The 15,555-nt window shown below is 39.0% G+C and overlaps 2 protein-coding genes across 3 annotated transcripts in view; both read left to right on the top strand.

Annotated features, from left to right (window-relative positions):
* The first annotated feature begins 1,492 nt into the window (after positions 1-1,492).
* On the top strand, positions 1,493-4,756 carry sp5a (Sp5 transcription factor a). Its single transcript, XM_015045312.1, has 2 exons — positions 1,493-2,302; positions 2,755-4,756. Exons 1-2 carry the CDS (start codon positions 2,252-2,254, stop codon positions 3,829-3,831), a joined length of 1,128 nt encoding a protein of 375 aa, XP_014900798.1. The 5' UTR covers positions 1,493-2,251; the 3' UTR covers positions 3,832-4,756.
* A 9,258-nt stretch (positions 4,757-14,014) lies between these two features.
* The window catches only part of LOC106955245 (glutamate decarboxylase 1), a 23,284-nt gene continuing 21,743 nt past the window's right edge, over positions 14,015-15,555 (top strand). The window contains exons 1-2 of one of the 2 annotated variants that reach the window (XM_015045324.1): positions 14,015-14,552; positions 15,276-15,450. In XM_015045324.1, the coding sequence (XP_014900810.1) occupies positions 15,363-15,450 (88 nt within the window). In that variant the 5' untranslated portion in view covers positions 14,015-14,552; positions 15,276-15,362. The remainder of the gene's footprint in view (positions 14,553-15,275; positions 15,451-15,555) is intronic. The other variant, XM_015045333.1, reaches the window with a different exon arrangement.

Consider the following 15,555-nt stretch of genomic DNA (forward strand, 5'->3'; position numbering starts at 1 on the left):
GTCATATTATTTGAAACAAAACAACAGATATGATAAAATAAGCAACAAAAATGCACAAACTTAAGGGATAAAATGCAGTGCATTTACATTTACGTCTATCTAGTGGTTGTTGTGCTTCCCCTTTGAAATGCCGCCCTGGGCAACTGCCTGTTCCATATCAAAACCACCATTGCTTGCACCAAACCTATACAAGTAATTTACTTGGATCCATCATTTAATCTATTTCCTACCCTTATGAATCCCATATGTATACTAGTAAATATTTGGATATGTGCCCTATATACATTTTGCTCAGGTTGTTGAAGCTAAGTGGGCCTCACATCTACTTCCTGTATGGGACCCATTTAGATTGATTTAACACTGTAAACAAAGTATCATCAATACCAATTGAGTACCTTGTGTGGGCCTTAACTGGCTCTCAAATGGGTTCAGATTTTAGAAAACATCTAACACCAATGGGTCCCTTTTGTTTAAACCACAAATGTCCTGCATTAGACCTTAACGAGCAGTTAACGTCGGACCATTATGTAACCCTCGGAAGATTAAATCTTAGGTCCATCATGTAACTCATTTCTATGGACCGGAGCTTCAAGTTGAATTACCAGATGTTCGTTTTTTTGTGTAGGTTTTTATTGGTATTGTAAATTGTATTGCTTAATAAACTTTGAGTATGATTCTGTTCACATAAAACAAGTCCTCATCCCACAATGATGTAACACCCCAGAGCCTTGATGTTACAAAATCCTGCTCTATCATGGATTTAATTTGCTCCATAGCTTGTGTTTCTATTGCTCTATAGCAAACTATGCCGTTTTTTTGTTCAAGGAAATTCAGCTCTTATCCTCAAGAGTGACAAAGAAATATAATTAAGAGATCTGAGTGAAGCCGTTTTGTTAAACCTGTGAAAGTTACTTTTCATTAACTTGCTTTCTTCCCTGTCATGTTGTAGGTCCCACATGAATTCTCCACAAACCGGACGGATAAGAGTGTCTCACAACGTGCTTCTTGAATGGGCCATATGGAAATACTGACTGGGAGGAAATCTGTTCTGGAATAGATCCCAGGTTAGATTGTGTATGGGGTCTGTAAAGGCTGAATTCAGGACAGTTCTGCATAAAAAGTGGGACTCATATGGACCTTAGTTGCATTGATCTCATTAGCCTACCAGCTAAGATATAAGATTGCCAAATGGTTTTGCTGATATAAGTTGTAGTTTGCAAACAGATCATTCTCGTAAAGGCCAAATTATAACCTACCTAGCCTAAGTAAAAAAATCTTATGGGGCCTACATCTAGGCCCCTATTATGGGCCCCATTTATCAGTGTTGGCTGGGTAGGGATGTTAACTTGAATTAATGTTGTAGGCTCCTATTGTTAGTGCAAATTTCATTGTTTAATTAGGATAGAAAAAAATCCCTCTAAATTAGAATTAGCATGTGATAAAATAGATGACTGAAAAAAATAATAATTCAGAGAGGATATAATTAAGTGTTTAATGCCAAGCTACAGTTCAAAGGCATAACAAAAGGAAATCTGGATTCAAATTAAAAATGTAAAAGAGAGGCAGATTCTTCAGAGATGAGAACTTCATGTTGAGTCACTTGATTTTGGTCTTTTTCCCTCCATCAAACAACGCAGCCAAAACGCTCTTGGAGATCTCCAGAGATAACAATGTCACATTGTCACATAAGGTTCTGCTACAAATCCTTAATTACAAAAAGAGGATCAGATGACTACAGCATCCAATACCGGGGTCTCCAGGCGGCATGGAGGTCTTTGATCAAGAAAATCCAATTATTTGTGTATATACATTTCCCACATAGTGATTACTTCATTAATTGTCCCGCCTTTATCTCCTCCCTTCCCAGCCCCCCTAATAATCAGCTCCTTTATCCAGACCAACAAACACACCATAGGAGCTTTGTGGATTCAAAGGATTTGCTTTCCCCTCTCAAAGAGCCGCCATTCTTTGATGATTGGGCAGCGGCAAACTTCAAAGTAATAAATCTTATTTCTGACTGGCTGGCGGCCCACCAAAGTCCTTATCAAATTCTAAGAAGTGATCCCTCACTCTTCAGATAGACCGAGGATATATCGGCGAGAGGAGGCACTGGAGAGTGAAGACCTGCCCCGACCAGAATCTGTTTTTTTTCCCCCTTCCTTTTCTTCTTTTGCTCTGAATGCCACATATTCATCAAAATTAGCGCGTTTGTTTATTATTAGTTTGCATCGGGAGGAGGAGGACGCGCACCATGGCAGCGGTGGCTGTTCTGCGGAATGAAACACTGCAAGCTTTTCTCCAGGTTTGTGCGCAACTTTCTTTTTCACTTTAAGCTTTTAGGAAACATTTAAAGCGGACACATTTTACACAGCGTCGATTTCAGTTTTTCTATCAAAATATGTGCACAGTTTTCTTCTAAATATCAAGCGGAATGAAGAGCACGGTTCCGGACTTCTTAAAGTTGGAAGCGATGCATTTGTCTGTGGATGTTTTTTTTTTGTTGTTTTTTTTTTTTTGCTTAATTGCATGTGTTGAAAATGTATGAAAGAATGAAATTTCTTGTTTTAATTCATCCAGTGTTCTCTTGCAAAAAAAAAGAAAAAAAAGAAAAAAGTTTATTATCCTAAATAATTTATTTATTTATTTTTTCCCCTGTTAGTCCCAGATACATATTTGACAAAAGTTAGGCTTCGGTTTATTTTTGTGATTGTGACCAGTTTTATCCACGAGTTGATTGTCTTTCTTCTCCTCCAGGATCGCACTCCAAACTCCTCTCCAGAGAACTGTAAGCACTCTCCACTGGCGCTCCTGGCCGCTACTTGTAACCGGATCGGACACCACCACGGATCCAACCACCCAGACTTCCTCCAAGTCCCCTACGATCCCACTCTGGGCTCCCCCTCGCGACTATTTCACCCGTGGACTAACGAGGGGAGCCCCCAAAGCAGCCTGGCCGGCAACTCTACTTTCGGACTATCCTCCAAGCCTCAGCTGTCTGCGCACATCCAGAGCTCCTTCAGCACCCACCACGAACTGCCCCTCACCCCTCCGGCGGACCCCTCGTACCCCTATGATTTCTCCCCGGTTAAGATGTTACCTTGCTCCATGCAGTCCCTCCAGTCCACCTGTCCTCCCACCTACGTCCCTGCCGTCAGCTACGCAGCTCCGGCGCCCATCCCGCCCCAGATGCCGAGCTTCGTGACGGGACCGTCCGGCCTGGTCCACCAGCAGCAGAGACAGTTGTCCCCGAACCCGGGGGAGGACATCCCGTGGTGGAGCCTGCAGCAGGGAAACCACGTCGGCCACTCTTCCTCTCTAGGTCCCCACCGCTTCCAGCTGCAGAGAGGCTTGGTGCTGGGGCACACGGACTTTGCGCAATACCAGACGCAAATCGCCGCTCTGCTGCACACCAAGTCGCCCCTCGCGACCGCGCGGAGGTGCAGGCGGTGCAGGTGCCCCAACTGCCAGTCGTCCACCTCCAGCGACGAGCCCGGCAAGAAGAAGCAGCACATCTGCCACATACCGGGCTGCGGGAAGGTGTACGGGAAGACGTCGCACCTCAAAGCGCACCTGAGGTGGCACTCCGGGGAGCGGCCGTTCGTGTGCAACTGGCTGTTCTGCGGCAAGAGTTTCACCAGGTCGGATGAGCTGCAGAGACACCTGAGGACTCACACAGGGGAGAAGCGCTTTGTGTGCCCGGACTGCTGCAAGAGGTTCATGAGGAGCGACCATCTTGCCAAACACGTGAAAACGCACCAGAATAAGAGAAGCAAGTGCCACGAGAAGACGCTTGATCACGTCAAGAGAGAGGACACCAGGAATATGTTGTAACACGGTTCACTTCGCCCCGTTTCGTACCCAGGGGTTGCCATTTCGTACCTGCACACTGTAGCGCTGCTTATCCGCCTTCCCCCCCGCCCCCGACATTACATTTTGTTACTCCCCGAAAATACAACGATAATGAATTAAGAGACTTATAATTTAATTCAAACTCATTTCCTTTTCTGAACAAACTCCAATTCAGTTGACTGCTGTGCTGATTGTACAGAACAATCAACTCTTATGAAAACTAACCTTTTAGGACCCCTGACATCAGTTCCTTCTAAAAAGATGACATATACGAGTAATAAAATTTACTTCCAGGCCAGGAGCGAACAAAGGGGAATTACTTGAAATATCAGCTGTCAGTTGCAGGGATGAAACGACCAAAAGTACGAAATGGCAAGGCATCGACCTGACCAGCACTCTGTAAGGCTCAACACACCTGCTAGTTATTTCAAGCAGCAGACAAACAGTAACATAGTGCAATACAGTCAGTCATTAGTTAAAGTACAAATTAGGCTGCATTTTTTTTTTTTTTTTTTACAGGATACTTGGACTTTTCGGGTTGATTTCTAACATCCTGACTGTAGTTTCTAAACTTTGCTGGTCTGTGGGAAACATTTTTCTCTGTGTGTATAAAGTTTAATGAGTTCATTTGAGAAGTTCAATCAACTTTGGGATATTCACTGTTTATATAACATCAAAGAAAAGACAAGTTTTATGACTTGTGTTTTGATTCATTGTCTTCGGTGGAAGATTTCACTCCCCTGTAAATTCTATTTAATAGCTTTTGTTGAATGAAAGTGTCTGTTTTTTGCTCCATATGGGGGTGTTTTCTTTTTTATTATTATTAAAAAAAAGCATGCTCTTGAAAAGATCTGCTATTGTTGCGATGACCCAAAGTACTGCGTGAGAATAAAAGTTATAAAAAATTTCCCCCTCATCTAAGGAGAGTTCATTCAGTTTGCCTCTGATATCTCACTGAGGAGGCAACAAGACATTTTTAAAAATATATTTTACCTGTAGAAGATGAGTTGCAAAAGCTGTCGCCATTGTTGAAAATGTCCCAGTAGAAAAAGATTAATTTGATATATTTCCAATAATCAATTGTATGGGATTAAACTATAAACTCCTAATATTTTCTTCTTGATTTTGGAGTTTAGAGACTGAAGGAAATACAATTTTGATTAGTATTTTTTAAGTCTGTAAATGGTTTTGCTTTAGCAAAAATTGCTGACATTCTTGGTTATTTTTAAAGAAAAAATGAGAATATTTTGCCTAGAAAATATTTAGAATAAGTAAAATATTTTTCTAAATTTAAAAGCATCAAATTCCAAGCTGATTAAGTCTGTATTAAAAAAATATATATATTAAAACTATAGATTTTTATATCGATGTACAGATTTCAGAGGTGAAAATGTGAGCAAAAGCGTTTTAATCATATCTCCATGAGCGTTTCGGATATGCAAGAAGTATACTTTATTTTTTTCTAATTAATATATATTTTTCCTGAAGTTCAAGATCCTCAGAATAAATGTTCCTTTTTGCAGATTTTACTTTTTTTTCTTCCTGTATCATTTAATGTTGTATTAAATGATTAATTTGTTTAGTCTAGAAGTGATATTATTTGCTAAGTGGAGACCAAGAATCACTGGATTTTGAAGAGTTGGACAAAGAAGTTACATAGATGATCCTTAAAATACAATTGGTACAATCTTTTTTAGTGTATTTTTTATTTATTAATTTTTAAGCGTACAGCTGTCTGTTTCTCAAAAGAAATTCAAGTGTTTCATCTTGACCTTCTTCACCCTCTTTCTCAGTTTTCTATTGCTAAAGTTCTTCAGTCCGTGATATTGATCAGCACAAATAAGAAGCGATAAACTCCTTTATATCTAACAGATCCAAAGCATCAGTCAGCAATTCATCCATCTGCTCCTGCTATTCAGTAAGTAAAGTCCTTCTGCTGTCATGTCTGCTTCATCTCAGATCAATAAAATTGTCAGGCTGAGAGCTGCCACTCAGGGAAGTTTCAGCTGATAGTTTTTTGGGAGGGATTTTTTTTTTTTTTTTTTTTGCCCCAACAGCCCCCCCTTTTGTAAGTTGTAGTGCCTCAATGGAGCAAGAAAATATTAGTTTTGAAAAAAATCCCAGAAGTTTTCTCTAGTGCACATTATTGTAGAGAACTATGTTTTAAATTTTATAGCTATCTCCTGTGTTTTCATGCAAGTCAAGGAAAGAGCTAATGCACCTTTGTCGATCAGAAAAATCAGTGAAAAAGTTTTTAACAGTAAATTAGTGAAATGCAAAGACTGGTCTTATATGCAAAACAATACATGCATACTGGATTTATTTCTCTTCTAGACGTTATTTTCACAATTACTGGAGCTGGTTATGACCTTTTCTTGATCAGTAGTGCTTGTTAATTACAGCCTAAAAAATGCTAATTATGTAAATAATCCTTACTAATTAGCTCTTTAAATTAATTTAATTCATAATTGTTTCATTGTTTGTTTAATTTGCTGCTGATTTACTTTTTACATATTATTCTACTGTAGCCTGCAATGTACTGAAACGCATACCAGAAAAGCTGTGAGTAATATCAAACGTGTTTTTTTTTTTTTTTAAATAATTTCTGTAACAATGGCATTTTTTTTCCTCCACAGAAGTACGAGAAAAATGAAAGGAACCAAAACGACACAGCAGGATGAGATTTTTCTGTACGAGCTATGAAGTCTTTATCCAGATTCTGATCCTATTATAAAACGACGCCTGCGCCATGCAAAGGATGGGGAAGTTGAGTGCAGTTAGATTGTTTCCTCACAAAGGTTTTGGTTTGAGTTCAGTGTTAAAGATAAAGATTTTGGAGGCCGAACTTCTTAGCTGTTCACGGTGTGGTCACAATATGTTATGGTTTAATATTATTTTTTAGAATTAAATGAAACAATTAGACGTTTCACATTTTTTTGTCATTGACCTGTTGTCTGAATGTAGCTCAAATCTTCGTATTCAGCACATTATCTGTATGAACCAGATCAATTTAAAAAGCCTTTTCGATTTTACTGACACTTTAAACTTGTGAATTGGCATTGAAAACGGGGCAGTTTATACATCAAATTTAGGGGGAAAAATAACTTTTGTGTGCCTTATCTCAAGTCAAATAACTATTATATCCTAATCACACAAAAATAAAAGATCAAAGCGCAGTGCTCTGTTTATTTTATTAATATGGAAGCTTTTCTCATAAGTGAATTGAGGTGTATGCTATGTGTTAGCACAGAGAATGGAAAATTTGCCAAGGCACAAACACACTAGAAAGGGTTACAAGGGTGTTTCTAAGGTTTTGGGACTCCACTGAACCACAGGAAGAGCTACTGTTCACAAATGGAGAAAACATGAAACCTGGTGAACCTTCTTAGGAGGAGCGGGTGACAAAAGAATAATATATGTAGACAGACCTGTGAAGACACTGCTGAAGTAATCAATGAGTCTTAGGATAAAAACGTGGATAAGTTTCTTGGTGGTAGATTAGTCCTTTAATGCTAGAAATGTTCTTTAGGTGATAGAAGGCTGACTTTGCAATTGTCTTTATGTGTCTCTGAAGGTTCAGGTCCATCACTGCAGCTAGATTTTGGGCCCGATCACTTCTTTCTAGCTGTAGTAGATGAAGCTATGAGCTGACTCTTGGGATCTTTTCAGATGTTTCAAATAATCAAACAGAATTTGTTTGATTACTTGAAACGTCTCAGTGTGACAAAGAAAAGCCAAAACATAACAATTCTGTAATAGAGATTGACTGATTGATTTTGATTTATGCAGATTGTTTAGGACATGAAAAGAGAGTTGTAGTATTTGAATCCAGAATAAATGGTGTTACCAGCAGCTTAAGTTGGTGCTGCTTCCCTCTCTCTTAGGAAGTCATTTATTTCTACAATGACAATGAAAAATAAATTTAAAATTTAAGCTGTAGGCAATATATTTTGTAAGAGTGCTTTCACATAAATAACCTAACCCTAAACTCTAAATTCTCCTTCAGACCACCCATCTTCTCTGTTCAGAATGTAGACATGATAGACAGAGAGCTCATCTACCTGAGCTATCTGCCTAAATATCTGAAAAACTGATCTTAAACGTACTGGAGGTATTAAAAGGACATAACTTATAGAAGTTTTAATGCTTTCTAACTTCTTGCAGCAGATAGCTGTGCTGCAGTGCTGCTTTGACAGGAACCGCAAATCTAGATTCACTTTCAAAAGTCTTATATTAGGATTATTTCTCTCATCTTCAAAAGTCCACAGCTCCCAACATTGTGTGTGAAGTTCCTGCTAAATTGGTATTTCCATCAGACACCACAACAAATCTCTAAATAATCTAAATAAACTGAGAAAAAAAGTTATTAGAATTACTCACACTTCCTCCTTTTTCTCTTTGGTCGAACTGATTTGATCATTCAGTGTAACCAGATTGCCTTCTGATCAGATATTTTGTTGTACTCTGTTGAGTGTTTCCCTTTTTATGTCTAAACCTGATCAGGACAAATTTTTGTCTAATTATTCATATTTAAGTCAGATTTCCTGATAGTTTGATTCGTCAGAGTTGGGTTAGCTGACTACTGCCATACGAATTGTGACCGATTGTCTTGGAAGACGAGCTTCTTTGGAGTTTCAGAGGACAGACTTCTAGGAAGGACACTAAAATCTCCTAAATATGACTTAAATCAATTTTATTTTCAAAAGGTGAGAAACTGAAATTAGATTTTATTTCACGTCCAAATTGAGGCATTTTATTGAAACTACGAGTTTCACTTGAAGCAGGCAGAAAGGCAGAGTAATTCTCAATGTCACTGCTGTCTGACGTCTCTGAGACGTCTGGGTTTATTTTTCTGGTGTTAAATAATTCCTCTGATTGTTCCCAGTCATTTTTATCTATTTACATTTTTATGGGAAAATTAAAGGATTGCTCTTTTGTCCGTATTAATTGGCTCTCAAGGAAAAGTGGTAATGGGTGTTTAAAGCATGAAAAATGGTTAAATTGGATTCTGATTCGACGTCGTGCATCTGGACGTATAAAAGTGTTGTGATAAAGAAGAAATTTCATGCCACTTCTGATTAAAATGGCGAGCCTTGAAAGGAAATTTGTGCGTAAGGGGTCAGAGAGAGAGAGAGAGCCGGGTCTCACGCTGGGCTTCATGTTTTATACATCAGTGCAGTGATTAAAATGTAATTAAAACATGTCAGTGTCCTTATACCAAGCCTTCCCTGTCTCTCACTCTCGGTCTTCATTGAATATATAAACATGTTTTGATGCAGATAAGCATTTACATTCCTGCTTGCTGTACCAACAACAAGCAAACAGAGCAACTATAGGGATCAGTGAGTATGTTGTTGTTCCAGAAGCATTCAGGGTTCAAATGGGGGTTTTTATGCTCTGTCCTTTGTCTTTATTTTATCGAACAAAGATCATCTTTGTCTTTATGAGCTGGTATCAGTTTTACATGACAGCTGGAACAGTGTCATTTCATCATTTCATCAACACTGATGGGAAATGTTCATTCTCCTGTTAGAAGCTAAAAACGATAATCAGCCCTAGGTTGTTTTTTTTTTTTGTTTTTCATCTGTATATTCACAGATGTCTTCCAAAAAGTTGGACAAGAGTTTTGACTTTCAAACATTTGGTTCAAATTGAAGAGCACTATCATCACATGTCATTAAGATGTAATAAGTTAGCTTGAACTTCTTTGTTAACGCCTCAGGTTCTCCTAATATGAGCTCCCACCTAAGTTATTTAAAGAGATCAATTGTATTGTAGGCCTTTCTGTTCTTGCTGTTATTACCAGTAACCTGTACTTGAATGTTGTTTCAAATGACTGAAGACATGCAAATAGAGCAGCACCATCAATCCAAATGTACAGGCAAGTTTTAGTACAATCCGTAAGCTGTTCTCTTGTTTGAAAATTTTGCAGAAAACCATCTACAAGCAGCTGATTGACTTCTTATTAGCACATAACACTTTGGAGCTCGTTTGGCCGGCTTTAAGTCACATCACAACACAGAATCTGCACTGCTCACTGCTGTATAAACTGCGTGATCCTGATTTTATTGGATGAAACAATTTCATCATCGATACTGCAGATCACAAAGTTTCATTGCCTTCTAAAGAGCGTTTTATTGTCTTTCCCTTGGCTAGTCCAGGTCTGACTTGACAGAAAAGACCTTCTGTGTCAGCCTGAGCAATTTTAAGTCATCCTCTGATTCCTTCTCCTGTGAGGTCCCACAGGGTTCAGTTCTTGAGACTCTATTTTTTCATTGTTTCTGTTTCCCTTTCCCTTTAAGAAGCACAAACGTGCCTTTCATTTTTATGAAAATAAAACTAATAGGTTTATTTTCTTCTTAAACAAGACGTCTCCCACTTCCAAGGAGTCATTGTTGGAGTCTCTTGAAGAAGTACGAGTATGGATGATTCTTTCTTAATTTTATTGACGGAAAGACAGAGGTTATGTTTTTTAGTCTTTGTGCATGTGAACGAGTATCTGTAGTTTTCATTAAAATTGGCCACTTTCTAGGAATTAATTTAAAGCTGGATAACACTGCAGCTCTTTATTTTGCAGATCAACTGATTTTAGCTTCTTGTTAAGTGAATGTAGCGCCATCATTCCAAAATATGAAATGCTGCAACATTTTTACAGAAAGTTTCCGGGTGACTCCATTAAATAAGGCCGTCTGATAAATAATAAAGTAGATGCCATGTTTGTTTCAGCCAACAAAAACTCAGAAAATCTGTTGGTTTACCACTGTCAGCCCAACTCCTGACTTAAACTGAATAATAAGGGAGAAAATTAAGACAGAAGAAAGTGAAAGTGTTAAACTTGACTACAATAAGTCCTGTCAATTTGACACCACACTAATAAACTAAGTTTTAAGACCCTTTTTAAAAGTCATAAAATCAATAGTCAGTAGTCTCTGAGAGTATTTTAGAGTTTGAGGCCATAATAACTAAAAGCAGCTTCTTACGACCACATTAGAGTTTAAGCATCATTTGTAGGGTTACTATTAGATAACATTAATGCTCTAGCTGGGACATACCTGTTAATCATGTCATAAGGAGATGTTGTGAGTAAAAAAAAGAGTACAAAATCTGAAAGATGAAAGTGACTGGAGGAATTTGAGTATCAGAGAGATTTTTCTTTTTCCAGAAAATGAGAAATTGTCAAAATAACGAAAAAGATGCAGTGCTTTCAGACCTCAAATAAGGCAAAGAAAACAAGTTAATTTTAACTCAGAAACAACAATACTAATGTTTTAACTCAGGAAGAGTTCAGAAACCAACACTTGATGGAATAACCGTGACATTTTCAATGGAGTGGTCTCATGATTTTTTCCAGAGCTGTATGTGTGTGTGTGTGTGTGTTTGTTCAGTCTTGTATATATATTATATTGTTGTGAAGCATTGTCAGAAGCTATCATAATTCAACATTTATTTGAGCTTTCATTCAAGCATTGATAACCTGTTTGCTACTGATTTATTTATTTTTTTCTCAAAAGCAAAGAACACTGATTTCACAAACGTTCTTTCTGTTTTGTGAGAGTCGAGCTAATAGGTGTGTTTTCACTTTTAGCTTCAGTTCTTTTAAAATTCTGGCTAAGGCCCTCAGCATCCTATGATTGCTGCAGATGTTGTCATAGTTTCACCTGATTAAGTAAGATCAAACAGGGCTCCTCGCACGGTGCAGCAGTTCATCCCAAATCCTCCGCTCTGAGCTGCAGGTTTCTCACACGTGCGTCACAGCGCAGCTTCTCCCAGCAGGTGTTTAACTTTTACTTTTTTCAGGGATTTAATCTGCGTCTCCTAAATTCTGCTTAAGATCTCATTCATCCGTAGGAGCAATTGTTACATTTTTGTATTTATTTCCACCCTGTCTTATGAAGTGTTAAAGTTAGGCCTAATAACACTAAAACTTTCAGTTGCATCACAGAGGCACAGAGGAGCATGTTAGATTTACTCATTTATTAAACTTTAAGTGACATCTCTTTTAGTGGTCTTAATTTGAACTCAAAGTAATTTCCATCATAAGCAGAATTGTCACAGCAGACTGGCAACCCGCACTTCTTTCATTCTCACCTTCTCCATTTGTGTAGTGCGCCCTCTTGTGGATGTTTTAACAAATCGTCAAGGAAAGAGTGAGTTAATATAGCTTTGGTCTGTATTGGTAGACACTAAGTCTTTACAGTAGGCTGAATAGTTCAACAATAAATGTGGAGAAAGTAAACATTAAGAATGCTGAACATATAAGGCAAAACCAGTTTCAGAGGATAATCCATCTGAACAAGGTGTTCTCATTCCTGTCCCTTTCACAGAGTGATTTCTCACAGTACGCTCACTCTTATAGTTACCATGCCTTGCAGACCTATTCATACCACATTAACTTGATTTTTTGTCACTTTAAAAACCACTAATGTAATTAAATTGCATCGGGATTTTGTGCCATAAATCAACACAAAATAGAACATAACTGCAAATTAGTAGAAAAATTATCCATAGTCTTCAAATTTCTTTTTAAAAGGTTTAAATGTCCTGTTTAGCAGCTGTTTGTCAATAATTTTTACAACCACATTTCACTCCAATCACAATATTTGCATATTTACAGACTGAAATATCTGAACAGAAAACCTAAACCCACATCAGGTAGCTCTTGCCACAACAGACTGGCAAAGGCTCATAGTTCTGCTGAAAGGTAAACCTCAATCTGAAGTTTATTAGAAGCTATGAACAGGTTTTCTTCCAGAACTGGCCTCTATTTAGCTTCATCCATCAGCCCATCAACTCTGACCAGCTTTCCTGTCCCTGATAAAGAAAAACTGTCACCCGAGCTTTAGATGTCTGCAGTTTACATCGGCCTCCAGCTGCTTCTCTACTTGAAGCGCTCTTTACTGTCTGTTGGTTGAGTGGACGACCGTGCGTTTCTAGGTTTCAGGTTGTGCCAAACTCTTTCCATTTTGAGTGTATGGATTTAACAAACGGCCCACAAAGCATATTCTCTGTGGGACGTTTAAAACTTGGGATAATGTTTCATAACCTAACATTGATTAAATAATGCACAGTGGGACTCTTGTTCATTAAAAGGTCTTTTGGTTCTGCTGGATTTTATTTAGGGTTGGACTAGATGCTAGACTAGTCCAACCCAAATCATAGTGATGAAAATCTCAACTGCAGTATAATGCTGCATAGGAAATGTTAAAACATTCAGTCCTTCACACATTCAGTGTTTAACAATGTGTTGAACACCCCCTCGTCTTTTCAAACAGAACAGTATTTCCTTATAAGGAACATAAAAACTAAAAGTTTCGGCAGTAACATCACAGGCAGCTTGAGGCCAAATCAGTCCTGGACAGGATGAGCAGTTCTCAGTAACAGTTCCAGTTAAAGAAAAATGTCGTTTTAGAGAAAAGAAAATGCTGATATTTTATGTAATAAATGTTAATTCATTGTCAGCTGAATTAGCTCTGACACAACAGAGGGACAGGGAACCAGAGCTCCGGACCTCCAGGACCAGACAGTGTTTTCGTGGAGCTGTCCAGTGCTGAAACCTAAACCATCCACTCCGGTTTTTAACCGCAGCCTGCTGCTCAACACGTGAATCGACCTTTTTAAATCGCCTTCCGCTCCATCCATCACCAACAGAGGCAACAAATCTTCGCTAAACTGCGGCTGTGTGATCTTTGCGTGCGGTCGGTTGTGTGTCCACTCGTGTCTCTGCCGTCACGCATGCCTGGCGCGGCGTCCCAGATTAATGCCTCTGTGTATAATTAGATCCATGAAATGTTTTTTTTTTTTTTTTTTTTTTAATGGGGGGGCCCCCTTGTGCTCCTGTAGGAATCATCTCTGGGTTCTCGCTGCCACCTTGTGGACAGATTGTGTCCTGCACTTTGGATGTGTCGCAGGTTACATCAACACCTGCCGGTCTGCACATAAAGAAGGACAATAAAGTGTGACGAGGGGGAAAATAATAACATGTGTGACTGTGTATAAAAGGATTGTTGCTAAACCATTTTAGCAGCGCTAAAAAAAATCCCTCATCTTATCAGAGTGCTTCTTTTAAATTAAATGGCCCTAATTAAAGCCGTATTTGGGCGCTTTCTCTCTTGTCGCCCCCCGCCCTCTCCCCCTTTAGAACAAAACCAAATCTCCTCCTTTCTCCTCCCTCCTTCTTTTCTCCTATCCAGATCCCTCCTCACGTAGTGTGTTGTTCATAACACCAAGCATCATGTCCGTGACCAGGATCACAACCAGACCTGGATAGAAAACAATAACTACTTCGGGGGAAAGTCGCACTTTTGGGGGCCGAAAGCGGCGCCATTTGGAGCCAAACGCGCAGACAGCTGCTGCTGCTGCTGCTGCTGCACCGGGGGAGCTGGAGGTGCTGCTGGAGCTCCACGCTGTGACTCACCGGTGCGCAGAGGTTCACACACACACAAGCAGATGCTTTTTCCGTCTTTAAAATAAGAGCAAATCAAAGCTGCATCTTCACCGGTGAGCGGGGTCACCTTGACTGGGATCTATGGGAAGACTGGAGCACAGGTTTTCTCCTCTTCCTCGTGTCGGTGGAGAGGAAGCGCAGCAGGCTCCCATTCAGGATTTATTCTTGTAATAAATTCACACTTTCCCAAAAAAATAATATATATTTTTTTGGGGGTGGAGGTGGACTGAACCTGTTCACCTGGACGCTCTTCAGCTCGGTAAGTTGATGTGCGCATTTGTCCGTCTAGACATTGTAAACTGAAGAAGCTCATTTATACCTGAGCTGCTCTAACAGGTGTTTTTTTTTTTTTATAACTGATCACCGCTTCTTTTTCAGACAGCTTGGGTTAAATTTGTACGTCTCTTTTTTTTTTATTCTAAACAAATTACTTCTCTCTGAAAGAATGAAAACCCCTCCGGGTTATTTTCTGTTACCTGAAATCACCTTGACCCTGACATTTGTCATTCAGGAGCTAAAACGGATCGTTGATGAAGATGTTGATCGCACTATTAATTTATGAAGATAATAAAATCAAAATAAAGTTTTTATAAGCTTTATTTATGTATTTATTCCATTCTCTTTTCCTTTTTTTTGGCTTTATATTATTTTAGGATATTAAACATTTGCTGGTTATGATAATTGTAAATCTCTAACTGAGCATTGAGCCAAAAATGATTAGAATTAGTTATTATTAAATTGTAAAATTAAGGCTTCTGATGTGCAGATATTCTATTACATCTTGTAGATTTCAACCTAAACTTGTAAGACAGACAGAGTCTTTGTCCAGATTGATTATCTCTTTTTAATTGTTGCTGTTGGAGGGGGGAGGGGGGGGTTAAAGATTCCTTTGGGATTTTCACCTACACTTCATCTTCTCCTCTCTGATCGCCTCAAGTGATTTATTTATTTATTTATTTATTTATTTATTTATTTATTTTAGGGGGAGGGAGGAGGAGAAGAAACGAAAGAAATAAAGAAAGAAAAGTGACCAGGCTTTCTTGACTCTGGCTCAGGGTCTCTGGGAGACATGGCGGCGTCTGCACCCTCCTCCTCCTCCTCTTCCTCCGGCGCCGGAGCGGATCCCAACTCGACAAATTTACGGCCGCCGGGCTCAAGTAGGTCCATCACCGATAAAATGCTATTTTCACTTGTGCTATTTACTTTGCGCCCATCGCCATTAATCATCGTCGATGGGGGGCTGTGGAGGTGGGAGAGGAGAG

Source organism: Poecilia latipinna, unplaced genomic scaffold (assembly GCF_001443285.1).
Source record: "Poecilia latipinna isolate Pla-1442-1.1 unplaced genomic scaffold, P_latipinna-1.0 Scaffold37, whole genome shotgun sequence".
NCBI classification, from domain to species: Eukaryota; Metazoa; Chordata; class Actinopteri; order Cyprinodontiformes; family Poeciliidae; genus Poecilia; species Poecilia latipinna.

What these genes read in the sequence shown, in the direction of transcription:
- sp5a (XM_015045312.1), top strand. Translation starts at nt 2,252, where the DNA reads ATGGCAGCGGTGGCTGTTCTGCGGAATGAAACACTGCAAGCTTTTCTC. An exon ending in CACTGCAAGCTTTTCTCCAG is followed by an intron (nt 2,303 to 2,754) that starts GTTTGTGCGCAA and finishes CTTCTCCTCCAG; the next exon opens with GATCGCACTCCAAACTCCTC.